Source organism: Vulpes vulpes, chromosome 1 (assembly GCF_048418805.1).
Source record: "Vulpes vulpes isolate BD-2025 chromosome 1, VulVul3, whole genome shotgun sequence".
In the NCBI taxonomy this organism is placed as follows: domain Eukaryota; kingdom Metazoa; phylum Chordata; class Mammalia; order Carnivora; family Canidae; genus Vulpes; species Vulpes vulpes.
Window position 1 is genome coordinate 81,342,448 of NC_132780.1, and position 16,144 is coordinate 81,358,591.

General features: G+C 43.1%; 1 protein-coding gene across 1 annotated transcript in view; it reads left to right on the forward strand.

The window, feature by feature from the left end:
* Positions 1-6,937: 6,937 nt before the first annotated feature.
* The window catches only part of PPIL4 (peptidylprolyl isomerase like 4), a 47,411-nt gene continuing 38,204 nt past the window's right edge, over positions 6,938-16,144 (forward strand). The window contains exons 1-5 of the mRNA XM_025997985.2: positions 6,938-7,389; positions 14,156-14,223; positions 14,310-14,374; positions 14,641-14,758; positions 15,940-16,082. Coding sequence (XP_025853770.2) covers positions 7,218-7,389; positions 14,156-14,223; positions 14,310-14,374; positions 14,641-14,758; positions 15,940-16,082 — 566 coding nt within the window. The 5' untranslated portion in view covers positions 6,938-7,217. The remainder of the gene's footprint in view (positions 7,390-14,155; positions 14,224-14,309; positions 14,375-14,640; positions 14,759-15,939; positions 16,083-16,144) is intronic.

Consider the following 16,144-nt stretch of genomic DNA (forward strand, 5'->3'; position numbering starts at 1 on the left):
TGCGCGCCACCGCCCAAGGTGGGGGCGGAGTCAAACCGGGGCCGGTCTGATTTCGTCATTAGACTGGCGGTCTGGATTGGAGAGAGTGGCCAACCCTAGGAGGGAGGATGTTTTCGTTGACATTACTTTGAAATTAGTGTATACTAACAGAACTAGTATATGTACGTATGCACATAGCTATATCTCTGTGTGTATACATTTTACATGTGCATAAAATGAGAATAATGGTAATATCAAAGAAAACTACATTATAGGCAGAATATGTCACGTTTAGAGGGGGAATTTTATTAAATCGGTAGTTCTCACCCTTGGCTGCTCCTGGGAATTGCCTGGGCGGTTTTAAAAATTACTGGTTCGGGGCACCTGGGTGGCTCAGTGGTTGAACACCTGCCTTCCCCTGAGGTCGTGATCCCAGAGTCGAGGCCCCGCATCGGGGTCCCTGCAGGGAGCCCCTGCTCTCCCTCTGCCTAGGTATGTCCCTGCCTCTCTCTATCTCTCATGAATAAATAAAATCTTTTAAAATAAATAATAAAAATGACTGTTCTGGGGTCTTAGGGCAGCCTAGTTTCTGGTTTAGTCTGGGATGCTATTCCCCCGTGTTTATTGCACCAGGGCTGAGGATAAGCCGCGCATCCAATGTTCAACCCTCAGTGGATCACTGTAGGCGCCTTGGGAACAATACTCCAGGCAGGAAGCTACTCCACCTGCCCTCTGGGCTCTTTTCTAGTCAGTCTCTTAATCTACAAAATGAAGATGATAGACTTCTCTCCTCCCCCCTCACCTTTTTTAAAAAAAAGATTTTATTTATTTATGAAAGACACAGAGAGGCAGAGACACAGGCAAGGGAGAAGCAGGCTCCATGCAGGGAGCCCGACGTGGGACTGGATCCTGGCACTCCGGGATCACTCCCTGAGTCAAAGACAGACATTTAACCGCTGAGCCACCCAGGCGTCCTTCTTTCTTCTTTCATATTTAAAAATAAAATATTTTATGAAACTTTAAAGCAGAGAATACCAGGAAAGTCAGGCATTTCAGATTAATATTGAATATTGATTGAGAACTTGGAGACACTGCCATTCCAGGCGGAATTAGAAACATTTAGTTTTCTTTTTAACTTTGACATGGAAAGAACACAAGTCTGTTTCACATTTAGTCCTTTATATCAACCCCTCTCCCAATAAAATCTTGGTAGGGTATACTAAAAAATCATTCAACTAACTCCTTGCCTGCAGTAAGATATGCAACAACAGTATCAACTTGCAAGTGGTTTCTGCAGTGAAGTCCCACTCACTCTTGGGTTCCAACTGCAACCACCTGGTTTTTCACTCTATTTCAGCCTGCTGGGATCAAAAACGAATCTGGAGATCAGAACACATTACATGAAAAAGTAGACATGGAAAGTGAAGTAGTCTGTTTCCCAACAGATCCCTTCCCATAGTCTGACAATTCATTATCTTTCTACTTTTTTGTCTCCATAGCTAGCTCTGAGCTCTAGGAAGGCTGCTAGAGGGATACCTGGGTGGCTCGGTCAGTTAAGTGTCTGCCTTCAGCTCAGGTCATGATCTCAGGGTTCTGGGATAGAGCCCAGAGTTGAGCTCCCCACTCAGCAGGAAGCCTGCTTCTCCCTCACCATCTGCTACTCCTTGTGCTCGCTCTTTCTCTCAGATAAATGAATTAAAAAAAAAAAAAAAGAGGGCCTGGGTGGCTCAGTAAGTTGGGTGTCTGCCTTCCGCTGGGGTCATGATCCCAGGGTCTTGATATCCAGTCTCAAGTCTGGCTCCCTGCTCAGCGGGGAGCCTGCTCCTCCCTCTCCCAGTCCCCCTGCTTGTCCTCTCTCTTTCCCTGTCAAAATCTGAAAAACAAAACAAAAAAACCCAAAAAACAAAAGAAGAAGCCTGCTAGAGTTGGAGTTTATTGGAGGTTTTGGCACACACCAATAGGCAATTCTCTGCCACGCCGGCTAAATGTCCTACAATTTAATTCAGTTCTGATAGTATCTACTTAGAGATTACATCAGATTCCACAGGAAAATGGCTCTGTCCACCAAGACAGCCACAGCCTCCTCTCACCCACACACACTACAGATGCTAACTGCAAGCCAGGTTATTACCTGGGCTTCTGACCAATCAGCTACAGAGCAGAGGTTCCAATGCCACGCCCCTCACCCCCCACGCCCACCCCATGGATTAATTTGCTAGAGCGACTCACAGAACTCAGGGAAACACTTGTGTTTACCAGTTAATTAAGAGTACAGATGAACAGCCTGGTGCAAAGAGATGCATAGAGTAAGGTATGTAGAGTAAGGGAAGGGGTGGAGCTTTCGTGCCCTCTCCAGGCAGGCCATACTCCTTGCTTCTCCCCCTGTTCACCAAACTTGAAGCTCTCTGAACCCTGTACTTATGAGATTTTAATGGAGGCATCATCAATCATTAACTCCATTTTCAGCCCTTGTCTCACCTCAAGAGAATGAGGGGCAGGGCTGAAAATTCTAAGCTTCCACTCACATCTTGGTTTTTCTGGTGACCAGCCCTCATCCAGGAGCCCGCCAGAAGCCCACCCAGAGTTACCTCACTAGAACAAAAGACACTCTTATCACCCAGGAAATTGCAAGGGTTTCGGGGCTCTGTGTCAGGAATAGAGTCAAAGACCAGTATTAGGGGCAACCTGACTGGTTCAGTTGGTAGAGCATGTGACTCTCAATCTTGGTGGGGTATGAGTTCAAGCCCTACACTGGGCCTGGAGCTTACCTCAAAAACAGAGAGAGAGGGACACCAATCTTAGAACAAGGGATGCTCCTAGTATTCTTTTTTTTTTTTTTTTTTTTTTTTATTTATGATAGTCACAGAGAGAGAGAGAGAGAGAGAGAGAGAGGCAGAGACACAGGCAGAGGGAGAAGCAGGCTCCATGCACCGGGAGCCCGACGTGGGATTCGATCCCAGGTCTCCAGGATCGCGCCCTGGGCCAAAGGCAGGCTCCAAACCGCTGCGCCACCCAGGGATCCCTAGAACCTAGTATTCTTATCACTCAGGAAATTACAAGGTTTCAGAAGCTCCATGCCAGGAACTGAGGGCAAAGACCAATATGTATTTTCTATTAATTTACCTTTTATAGGCAACAACCGATCCAGAGCCCATATTCTAAATCCCCTCCTCTATCAGGCTTTTAAGGTCCAGGAGGCAATATTCCTCTGTCCTAATCATCCTAGGGCCAGGTACCAAACAACTAGAGATAGATTTTATTTTTTTATTTTTTTAAAGATTTTATGTATTCATGAGAGACGGAGAGAGAAAGAGGCAGAGACACAGGCAGAGGGAGAAGTGGGCTCTCCTCTAGAGCCTGACATGGGACTTAATTCCGGACCCCAGGATCACGCTCCAAGTCAAAGACAGACACTCAACTGCTGAGTCACCCAGGCATCCCTAGAGATAGCTTTTATACTCCAGAGACTGCTGAAATTATTCAAACTAGCAGTTTCTAAGCCTGTTTATCCTACTTTGTCTCACCTTCTCCAGGGAACCACAATAAGGACTCCTGCCTATAGTTTCCTCTGGGCTCCTTCCACCCCTCCTGACCAACCCTGGTATTTTTCTCTTTGGCCTTGCATGGCATGGTGTGCCTCCTCTCTGTCCCCCCACCCCTTACCCCTTTGAGAATTGTAACTATCTTTTCAATGGCAATCATGTCCTGATCTGTTGGCTTCATCATTCATGAAAAATAATAAAACCTACATTTTTAAAAAAGATTTTATTTATTCATAGAGACACGAGAGAGAGAGAGAGAGAGAGAGAGAGAGAGAGAGGCAGAGACACAGGCAGAGGGAGAAGCAGGCTCCATGCAGAGAGCCTGATGTGGGACTTGATCCAGGGTCTCCAGGATCACACCCTGGGCTGCAGGCAGCGCTAAACCGCTGCAGCACTGGGGCTGCCCAAACCTACATTTTTAAACACCATACTAATATCTACTGAAACGGTTAATGATAAAATAATCACAACAAAGAAAAGGCAGTTAAAGTTCTTGAAAAGGACAGGCAAATGAAGAAACAGGTAAAGATTGCCTCCAAAGAGGCAAAACGTCCTGCTTTCCAGCCAGCCAAAAATGTTCTCAAACCCCTGTCCCAGACTACCACTGTCCCAGATATATTACTGTAAATGTTATGACGTGACTGGGATGAATCTCAGTTCACCCAACTAAGATTCCTCAGGGTGTGGGGAAAAGCTGGACAAGGAACAGAAGGTGAATAAAGAAAATCGTGCTAGACTTGCCAAACACAGGAATACTTCTGCACCACATATGATCATAAATATGTGTTTTTTTGTTCATGCATTTAGCCATTTAATATCAGGATTTTACTTTTGGCAATTTTAGTAAGGCTGAAGACATTTGAATGTGGTTGTTCAGATTAACTATATAAAGTGATGTCAACAGAGAAATTAGTTATGATGGTTGATGATGTTGATATTTAGAAGGGAATACAGATCTACTAATCTTTTCTCTAGACTAAATCTACCTTAGTAGTTACATTTGGTAGAATTCTGAAGGATATCTCATTTTTTAAATAAGATTTTATTTATTTATTTGAGAGAGAGCACAAGCAGTAGGGAGAGGCTGAGAGAGAGGGAGGGGCCAAGGGAAAGGGAGGAGCAGATTCGAGGCTGAGCAAGGAGCTGGATGGGGGGACTCCATCTCAGGACCCTGAGATCATGACCTGAGCAGAAGGCAGATGCTTAATCAACTGAGCTACCCAGGTGCCCATGGATATCTCATTTCTTTTCACCTATGTATCTACTATATAAACCACTTTAAGTATTTATACCATTAGAGTTCTAAGTGTATAAGATGCTGACAAGCATAAATTATATAACATCATGAAATAATATTTTCCCTACGAAGGTAGAATATTTGATATTTAGTGATATATCAATGTGTATATGTATATATAAGTATATATGTATATATATAGTAGAGCATAACTTAAAGATATAGCAAATTACACACTGAACAATAAATAAGGTATTTTTTTTTAAGATTTTATTTATTTACTCATGAGAGACGCAGAGGGAAAGGCAGAGACACAGGCAGAGGGAGAAGCAGGCTCCATGCAGGGTGCCCAATATTGGACTTGATCCGGGGACTCCAGGATCACCCCCTGAGCAGAAAGCAGATGCGCTCAACTGCGGAGCCACCCAGGCGTCCCCATTCCTCATATTTATTATGTAAATTTCTAGTTATTTGAATAATCCAAATTTTCTTTAAAAATCATTTAATTTTTCCAAATCCTTTTTTTTCTTGATCTATTTCTTTTAAGCATACATACACAGAAGTTTACCAAATATTACCCTTTAATCTCTAGTCTTACTATTAAAATTATACTGGGAAAAGATTAGTATACGTGCTGCAGAAGCAAGCACTAAATTGGGAAAAGATTACATGAGTTTTATACAGTGTCCAAAATACTTGTACTGGGGATCCCTGGGCGGCTCAGCAGTTTAACACCTGCCTTTGGCCCAGGGTGTGATCCTGGAGTCCTGGGATCAAGCCCCGCATGGGGCCTGCTTCTCCCTCTGCCTGTGTCTCTGCCTCTCTCTCTCTCTGCGTCTATCATGAATAAATAAAAAATAAAATCTTAAAAAAAAATAGTTGTACCATTTTACATTCCCATCAACAGTTTCATTGTTATTTTCATTTGCATTTCTTTGTCAATATTCATTCACTCAACTATTTATTATCCATTGTATGGCACACTGTCATGGCACTGGGGATACAGCAGTAAACAAAACAGGCAGAAAAGGCTATAGCCTTCTAGAGCTTACATTTTATTTTGTTTTAAGATTTTATTTATTCACGAGAGACAGAGAGAAGGGCAGAGACACAGGCAGAGGGAGAAGCAGGCTCCATGCAGGGAGCCCGACGTGGGACTCGATTCCAGGTCTCCAGGATCACACCCCGGGCTGAAGCCACCCAGGCGCCCCTAGAGCTAATGTTTTAGTAACAATATAAACATAAATTCATATTTATCGTAAACAAATTCATAAATAGCATGTTAGACAGTAAAAAAGCGCCATAGGGAAAAAGCCTTACGGAGAAAAACAAGTGTATGTCTGTGGGCTTAATTATGGCAGGCTTCACTCAGAGGTGACAAGTGAGCAGGAGGCCTGAAGGAGGTGAAGGAGAACCATGCAGGTGGAGGCGGGTTCTAACCAGCGTGGGCAGCAAGCCTAAAGACCCAGAGGCAGTAAGGCCAACAGTGTCCAAAGAGTCTTGCAAAAGTCTAGTGTGGCTTCAGAATAAGAGAGGAGACAGGTAGGCACGGCAGCAGAGTACCACGGAAGGCCTTGAGGGCCGTTATGAAAACGTTGGCTTTTACTTAAATGTTCAACTAGAAGCTCCGAGTATGTATAAAACGGTATAAAAGTGGCCGATCTGTTTGGTCAGGAGGCTTTGGGGAATAAACTTGGCATGGAAACCCTCAACAGAGGCCAAAAGTCATTTTCTAAGTCTCCAAAGTAAAATATTACTGATAAAACCAGTAGTGATCTGGTCTGGGGCTGAGGCGACTGTTTCTCAGCTTGTCGCACTAAGGACCAGTCACTGTTAACACAGCTTCCGTCCTAGGGTCCTAGGCACGATGAGCCAAGGAAGAACTCCTCGGTAACCCCCTTTCGGGGCCACAAGCTGTACATTGGAGGATTCAGGACAACGAGGAGACACTGATCAGGAAACCCCCAGGAGGGCAGCCCGGGTGGCCCAGCAGTTTAGCGCCGCCTTCAGCCCAGGGCGTGATCCTGGAGTCCCGGGATCGAGTCTCACGCCGGGCTCCAGGCATGGAGCCTGCTTCTCCCCTGCCTGTGTCTCTGCCTCTCTCTGTGTCTCACATAAATAAACAAAAATCTTTAAAAAAAAAAATAAATAAAAAAGGAAACCCCCAACAAGAAAGATTGTGGGAGAAGCTGGCGCCGTAGTCACTCTTGATGCTTCCGGAGGAACAGAGAAGAAAGGGGCCCCTCGAAGGCCCGCCCCGTTGTTGAGATGGACACAAAGGAGGCACAAAAACCTTTACCAAAGTCCTCATGAGAGACAGGCTTCAGCGCCGGGCGCCCTGGAAGAAACAGGATTTCCACAACGGCGGCGGGAACCCCCGGCGGCATCACCCCCTGTGTGGGCGGGCCGGGCACTGACCAGGCGGGCCGCGCCGAGGGGAGGGGGGCGTCGCCGGAGCGATGACGTACAGAGGCGTCGCGCCGAGAGTGACGCGTGGCGTAGACCACGACGGGCTGCGCCTGTCACACCCCGCGGCTTGTTGCGGAGGAGGAGCGGGCGCCATGGCGGTTCTGCTGGAAACCACTTTGGGCGACGTCGTCATCGATCTGTACACCGAGGAGCGGCCGCGCGGTGAGCCCCTGGCCCGGCTCGCACCTCGCCGGGGCCGCTATCTCCTTTCCCCAATTGTCCCTTCGCTGCCCGGTCCCCCTGACTGGGTTCGAGCTTCCGGGCTCCTGGTGCCCACGACTGGGCTGTTTTATTAGCGGGCCGTGGTTGGAAAAGTTTTGTGAGGAGCAGCCCCCCTCCGGTGTCTGAGGCTGGCCGTTCCGCTGGCGGGCGCTTGTGGCATCGTGTGTGTGTGTGTCGCAGGCTGCACGTACCATGCCCATAGCTTTTGTGACTTTACTCGGGAGAGGAGCACAACCTGTATTCCTTGGTGTGTAATCGGGGGGTCCCGATGCAAGCCGAAGGGATGTGTTTGGAGCAGTGAGCGTGAGCATCCCGCCTGGGTGGAGGAAGGGCTGTGCGGACATGGGCTCGGCGCCCTGGCGAACGCTCACGGGTCGCTGCGGTGCCGCGCTGTGGCAAGCCCTGGGACAGGCGTCGTGCCCTTGAGGGTCTGATTTTCCCCTGGGAGAAACAGACGTGGGAGTCCCTTTAAGTGTTGTCTTACAACCCATTGTAAGTGTTGTAGTCGGAGAGTGTGTAAGTTGCCATGGAAACCAGAGCAGGGAGTAATTCTTCCCGGTTGGGGGCGGGGAGAAGCGAAGAAAGCGAAGAAAGTAGAACACTTGAACCAGCTCTTTCAGAGATGAGCCGGGAGTGAGGGTGTTCTTTTTTGTTTTTTTTGTTTGTTTTTAAGTTTTGCTTGGAATTTTTCTGGAAACAGCAAATGGTTTGGTATGGCTTGAAGGAATGATATGTGACTAGGAGTCTGATGGTATAGGTTATATCTGCTAGGTCAGATGTGAATAGTCTTGGGTGCCCTACTGAGGAGTAGGGTCTTTGAAGGTTTTAAAAGCAGGATTGAGGCGTAGCAAACTTGTTTTAGGAAGATAACAGGCAACAGCGTGGAGAATGTAGCAAAGCAGGGAGAAGCTAGAGGCCAAAGAGATTAGTTACAATCAGGATCTTGTGCCCTTGGAATGCAGTTTATCAAAGAGGATGAAACAAGGTACAGTACAAACTGTAAGTCCTTCCTGCATGTTACACTCTATCCCACACTCCGTTGTACCCCCCCACGCCCACTTGGCTACATTACAGGCTCAGTCATGCATCCACGTCTTTCTTAGGCTGTTGCTTCTACTCCCACATTATCTCTGCTGTTGTGCTTTTGGCAAACATCCTGTTTATTATTCAAACCTTGGATCAAGAATGATTTCTTCTGTGAAGCTCTCCTTTGTCCCTAAGCCGAGTTAGATCTGTTTCTTCTGCTCCGAGATCTTTTTAAAACAGCATGTAACACATTTTGTTGTGTCATTTACCTGTTATCCTGGAATTGTTTGCAAATCTTGTCTCCTCTCAAGGATGTAAACTAGGAAGAGAGCTGCGACTGTGGCTTCCTTGTCTTTCTATCCTAAGCACCTAGTGCAATGCTTGCCACTTTGCACACACTAAAGGCCCATTACGGTGACGTGTGTGAGTGTGTGTGTGTGTATTTATTTATTCATGAGAGACAGAGAGGCAGAGACACAGGCAGAGGGAGAAGCAGGCTCCATGCAGGGAGCCTGATGTGGGACTTGATCTCCAGTCTACAGGATCACCCCTGGGCTGAAGGCACCGCTAAACCGCTGAGCCACCCAGGCGTCCCCCTTATCGATTTTTAGTAAACATATATCCAAACTTATTTTTCTTCCTTTTTTCCTCCCTCTTTCCCTTCCATTTCTTTCCTTTTTTTACTTTTTGTTATAGAAAACTTACATATAGAAATAGTCACAAAAATGAGCCCTCATTTGCAAGTGACCAATTAACAGTTGTCAACACATAACCAATATTGTTTAATTTATACTGGATTTTTTGTATCCGTTACATGGGATTTATTTAATTTGAAGTTACTTCCATTTATATTTCTTTTTTTTAAAAAAGATTTTATTTATTTATTCATGAGAGACACAGAGAAAGAGAGAGGCAGAGACACAGGCAGAGGGAGAAGCAGGCTCCCTAAAGGGAGCCCGACATGGGACTCGATCCCAGGTCTCCAGGATCAGGCCCTGGGCTGCAGGTGGCGCTAAACCACTGAGCCACCCGGGCTGCCTTCCATTTATATTTCTAAAATGTGATTAAAAAATAACCCCCAATCATTAATCACATCTGAAAAAATTAACTTTTTTTGTACCGTTCATATTTTTGTTTTGTCTTATCAGTGTCTAAAACATATTTGATAATTTGGGATGCCTGGGTTGCTCAGTGGTGAGTGTCTGCCTTTGGCTCAGGGTGTGATCCTCGAGTTCTGGGATCGAGTCTCCCATTGGGTTCTCTCTGCCTATGTCTCTCTGCTTCTCTTTCTATGTGTCTCATGAATAAATAAATAAAATCTTAAAAATATATATTTGGTAATTTAAGGATCCAAACAAGGTTTATTTATTGTATCGGCCGATATATCTCTTAAACATCTTTTAATCTATAGGTTTTCCTTCTTCCCTTTTTATTTTTTTATTTTTTATTTTTTATTTTTTTTTAATTTTTATTTATGATAGTCACAGAGAGAGAGAGAGAGAGAGAGGCAGAGACATAGGCAGAGGGAGAAGCAGGCTCCATGCACTGGGAGCCTGATGTGGGATTTGATCCTGGGTCTCCAGGATCGTGCCCTGGGCCAAAGGCAGGCGCCAAACCGCTGCGCCACCCAGGGATCCCCCTTCTTCCCTTTTAAAAAAAATTTTTTTTTATTTGAGTTAGTTTTCACATGTACATTAGTTTCAGGTTCAACATAGTGATTCAACTCCTCTATACATTATGCTATGTTTACCACCCCCCTTGCCTATTTTTAAAGACTTTACTTTTTTAGAGCAATTAAAATATATAGCAAAACTGAGGGGAAGGAATAGAGAGATTGCTGTATGCACAGCCTCCCCCATTTTCAGTATCTCCCACCAGAGTGTATATTTGTTGTATGTTTGTACTGTTTGCACTATGTAACATTGTACACTTGTTATTACAGTGGTACATTTGATGAACCTACATTGATATATCATAATCCATTGTTTACATCCAGGCATGCTCTTGGTGTTACACATTCTGTGGGTTTGGACAAATGTATAATACACATACCCAGCATTACAGTATCCTACAGAAAAATCATGCCCTAAAAATCCTCTGTGCTCTGCCTATTTATTTGCACCCCTCTCCTCAACTCCTGGCAACCAGTGGTCTTTTACTGTATCCATAGATTTGTTTTTTCCAGAATGTTGTATGGATGGAATCATACAGCATATGATCCTTACGGCTTGGTTCTCTCAATGTGTTAAATGTATTTAAGATTCCTCCATGTCTTCATGGATTGATAGCTCATTTCTTCTTAGTAGCAAATAATAATACTCCATTGTCTGGATGTACCACATGTTATTTATTTATTCACCTACTGAAAGGACATCTTGGTTGTTTCCATATTTTGGCAATTGTGAATTAACCTGCTATAAACGTGTGTGCAGGTTTTCGTGTGAACATACATTTTCATCTCCTTTGAGTAAATACCAAGAGGTGTGATTGCTAGATTTATGGTGAGAATGTATTCAGTTTTGGGGATCCCTGGGTGGCGCAGTGGTTTAGCGCCTGCCTTTGGCCCAGGGCGCAATCCTGGAGACCCAGGATCGAATCCCACGTCGGGCTCCCGGTGCATGAAGCCTGCTTCTCCCTCTGCCTATGTCTCTGCCTCTCTCTCTCTCTCTCTCTCTCTCTCTCTCTTTCTCTCTCTCTCTCTCACTGTGTGCCTATCATAAATAAATAAAATAAAATAAAAATTTTTAAAAAAGAATGTATTCAGTTTTGTAAGAAACTGCCAAAGTCCATATGTTATATTGGTTACTATCTTTTAATGTATAGGTCCCCCACTTTTTCCCTTAACAACTTTTTTTTTTTTTTTTTTAAAGATTTTACTTGTTTGAGAGTGAGAGGGGGGAGAGTATGAGCAGGGGAGGAGCAGAGAGAGAGGGACAAGTGACTCTGCATGGAAGCGTCTTGGGGCTCTATCCCGGCACCTGAGCAGAAATCAAGTCAGAGGCTTAACTGAGCCACCCAGGCACTTCTACCTTAACAACCTTTTTTTTTTAAATTCATGAGAGACAGAGAAAGAAGCAGAGACAGGTAGAGGGAGAAGCAGACCGATGTGGGACTCGATCCCAGAACCCCAGGATCATACCCTGAGCCAAAGACAGATGGTCAATTGCTGAGCCACCCAGGCGTCCCTACCTTAACAACTTTTTGAGAAGGAATCTGAGTCATTTGTTTTATAGAATTTCCCTTGTTTTGGATTTGACTGACTTTATCCTTGTGTCTTTAAATATATTTTTCTCTCTTCTGTTTCTCATAAATTGCCACTTAGAGTTAGAGGCTTGATCAGCTGTAGGTTTAATGTTTTTGGCAAGAATATTTTCATTTCTTTTCTTTTTAAAGATTATTTATTTATTTATTTATTCATGAGAGACACAAAGAAAGGCAGAAGCACAGGTAGAGAGAAGCAGGCTTCATGCAGGGAGCCCGATGTGGCACTCGATCCGGGGACTCCATGATCACGTCCTGGGTGGAAGTCAGGTGCTCAACCACTGAGCCATCCAGGCATCCCAAGAATATTTTCATATAAGGTAGTCTGCACTTCAGCGGCATCACGTTCAGGAAACACTTGACGTCTGGTTGGTTCTTTCTGCGAAGTTAAAATTGGTCCGTGGGTTCAGGCTTGTCTATCTGATGTATGTTGCAGCATCCCCATTAGCTTTCACCTAAAGATTTTGGCAGCCGGGGCGCCCAGGTGGCTCAGCGGTTGAGGTCTCCCTTTGGCCTGGGTCATGATCCTGTGGTCCCGGGATCAGGTTCCGTGTCAGGCTCCCTGCATGGAGCCTGCTTCTCCCTCTGCCTGTGACTCTGCCTCTGTGTGTGTGTGTGTGTGTGTGTCTCATGAATAAATAATAAAATCCTTTAAAAAAAAAAAAAGATTTTGGCAGCCATTGATGACACTGCCTAGATCCATTATTTTTGTTTTCTAGTTAAAGGACTGCTCTTTTGTACTTAACAGTAATCCCAGGAATATATTTTTCTAGAAAAACTATCAAAATCCTGATATTCAAGACCTTTCAATATCTTGGCCCCATCTTACCCCTCTGGTCTGTTTACCCTCTATTACTCTTATTACTAGAGTGTTACAGAACTTAGACTGGGCTTTTGGACCCTTCAAAAAAGATTCATATTTGCACTTCCAGACTTATTCATACTGTCTTCCCAGCTTGAAATGCTCACTTTCAACTCTTTGCCTGTCTAGTTCTTTTAATGTCAACCATTAGCCTCTGTGAGGTGTTCTATTTTCCCTGGCCAGAAACAGTCCTCTTTTGAACTCTAGTGGTTTTTTTTAAAACCACTTAAAAAAGAAAATATTTTATTTATTTATTTGAGAGAGAGAGACAGCATAAGAGTGGGAGAGGAGGAGCAGGGGGGAAGGGCTGAGGGAGAAACAGACTTCCCACTGAGCAGGGGGCCTGATGTGGGGCTTGATCCCAGGACCCTGAGATCATGACCTGAGCTGAAGGCAGACACTTAACCAACTGAGCCACCCAGGTGCCCCTAAAACCAGTTTTTACCATTTTACTATATAAATGGCATGATGGTATTAACAGATGTATCCAGTATTGATACATCTATATAGTAACTATTTTTATTCAGGTATAAGGACCCTGGAGAGCCTCATATGTCTTTCTCTGTGTTTTCTAGCTTGATGTCTAACTAGACTATGAACTTGAAGGGAGGGACTATGGTTTTATGGCATTTGTGGTAGCAATGCCATGCACCTAGAAGATACTCCATAAATGTTTATTGAATAAATGAGTTCATTTATATGAGAAAGCTGGTATATGATAAGTATATGGACTTAAAAAAACATTTTAAAAAAGATTTTATTCATTTATTCATGAGAGACAGAGAGAGAGGGGAGCAGAGACACAGGCAGAGGGAGAAGCAGGCTCCATGCAGGGAGCCTGATTGGGACTTGATCCCAAGACTCCAGGATCATGCCTTGGGCCAAAGGCAGGCACTAAATAAACCACTGAGCCACCCAGGGATCCCCAGGACTTTTTTTTTTTTTTAGGATTTTATTTATTTATTCATGAGAGACACAGAGAGAGAGAGAGAGAGGAGAAAGGGGCAAAGACAGAAGCAGGCTCCATGCAGGGAGCCTGATGTGGGACTCGAGCCTGGGACTCCAGGATCACACCCTGAGCTGAAGGCAGACACTCAACTGCTGAGCCACCTAGGCATCCTACCATATGGAGTTTTTGAAGAGCTATTTAGTCATCATTTTAAAAATTGGTCTCAGATATTTAATTTTCTCTAATATATATAATTGTACCCATTTGCAGTTATTCTGATAGATTCTTTTTCATCATAGTATTTATTCTCTTTGGTTTTCTTTTTCCCTTGCAAAACTAATCCATTAATAAATGTTTGCCTACTCCAAATAAGCCTGTTTCCTGCATTAGCTCAGATGCCCTGAAAGTCCTAAGAAAAAGAAAATAAAGAGATAATTTAAAATAATTGCCTTTTTCTAGGCATACTGCCTTCTTTGTGACTTTGGATGTTTGACCATTGGGGAGTGTTTGTATGGTAATTTGAAATTAAATTATGCCAACAGAGCCTTTACTTGCTTAAAAATGTATTTCTGAACTACTGATAAGTGTAGTATTTATTTTTCTTTCAGCCTGCTTGAATTTCCTAAAGTTGTGCAAGATAAAATATTATAATTATTGTCTTATTCACAATGTACAGGTGAGTTGGTGGTTATTAGTCATGTCCTTTATTATGGGAACCATTTAGCAACTGTGTGAATTAACAAAGTATCCTATTTATTATAGAGGGATTTTATCATACAAACAGGTGATCCCACAGGGACTGGCCGTGGAGGAGAGTCTGTTTTTGGGTGAGTTCTTTTATTTCTAAATGAGAAAAAATAGAATTGCCTCTTAACAGTGTTATCTAACATATCTCAATCTGCATTTTGAAATACAGTTCAAATATAGATTTTTTCCAAGTTCCCTAAATGTCTGTAGCAAATTTTAAAAAAACAAATATTTTGAATCATAGTGGCATTTCTATAAAGAAATGGTAATCCTGTTTGTTACTAGTACTTCTGTATTTCATGTTGAAAGTACTTCAGTTTTATAATTTTATTATGTGTACTTTTAGTCAACTGTATGGTGATCAAGCAAGCTTTTTTGAGGCTGAAAAAGTGCCAAGAATTAAGCACAAGAAGAAAGGCACTGTGTCCATGGTGAACAATGGAAGTGATCAACATGGATCTCAGGTTAGAAAATAAGTAAAAAGTTGAGTTTTATTTTAAAATGAAGGACTGGAAAGAGCCACAAGTTATCATTTTAAGCTATCCAATAAGAGGAGAATTTCAACGATATCTGTTAGAATAAAAATATTACACTGTGTTCTATATAAAAAAAATTATTTTGGGAGGTACCTGGCTGGCTTAGTCAGTAGAGCATTCAGCTCCTTAGGGTTGTGAGTTTGAGCCCTGTGTTTGGTATAGAGATTTCTTAAAAATAAAATCTTTATAAGAAACTACTTTGTTTTTAAAAATAAAATTATTTATTTATTTTTATTGGGGGGGGCAGACAGAGGGAGAGAGAGAATCTTAAGCAGACTTTACCCCCAGGGCAGAGCCTGACGTGGGGCTCAATCTCACAAGTGTGAGATTTTGACCTGAGCCAAAATCAAAAGTCAGATGCTTAACCACCTGAGCCACCCAGGCACCCCTGCTTTGTTTTTTTATTTTTTTATTTTTATTATTACTTTTTAATAATATTTTTTTAAGATTTATTTATTCAGAGAGAGAGAGAGAGAGAGAGAGAGAAAGGCAGAGACACAGGCAGAGGGAGAAGCAGGCTCCATGCAGGAAGCCCGATGCGGGACTCGATCCCGGATCTCCAGGATCACACCCCAGGCTGCAGGAGGCGCCAAACCGCTGCGCCACTGGGGCTGCCCTGCTTTGTTTTTTTAAATTTGAGACATGTCCATTGTGAAGAATTCAGAAAATACAGAAAAGTACATGAAAGAAAAATAACATTATCCACAATCATACTATCCATGGATCATTGCTGTTCACGTTATGGTCTATTTCCTTCTGGTATTTATTACTTCAAAACATATCATGTTGAGAACCTTTCATTCATTGTCTTGTTTAATCCTTACAACAACCTAGTTTGGGGCAGATGCTTTTTTTCCCCTCATAACTCATATATGAAGAAACTGAACTTTGGTTTGTCCAAGTATTTAAACAACCAGGGAAGCCCTTGTGTATATAATGATATTTTATGTATAACCTTGTACTTTTTAATTCATACTAGTAACAAGTGGGTAAGATATCATGCAGTTAAATGTAGAGTATTGGTTTTGTGTGTTTTTTTGTCAGTCTGTAACTGATTCCAGTTGGAATTACAGATACATGTTTATATTTTTCTGTGTCTTTCTGTACAGTTTCTTATTACTACAGGAGATAATCTAGATTACCTTGATGGTGTTCATACAGTGTTTGGTGAGGTGACAGAAGGCATGGACATAATTAAGAAAATTAATGAGACTTTTGTTGACAAGGACTTTGTACCATATCAAGATATCAGGTGTGGTTGCTATCTCAGTATACTAGAATGTTTTAATCCTGTGGTGTTTGTGGAGATGGCAA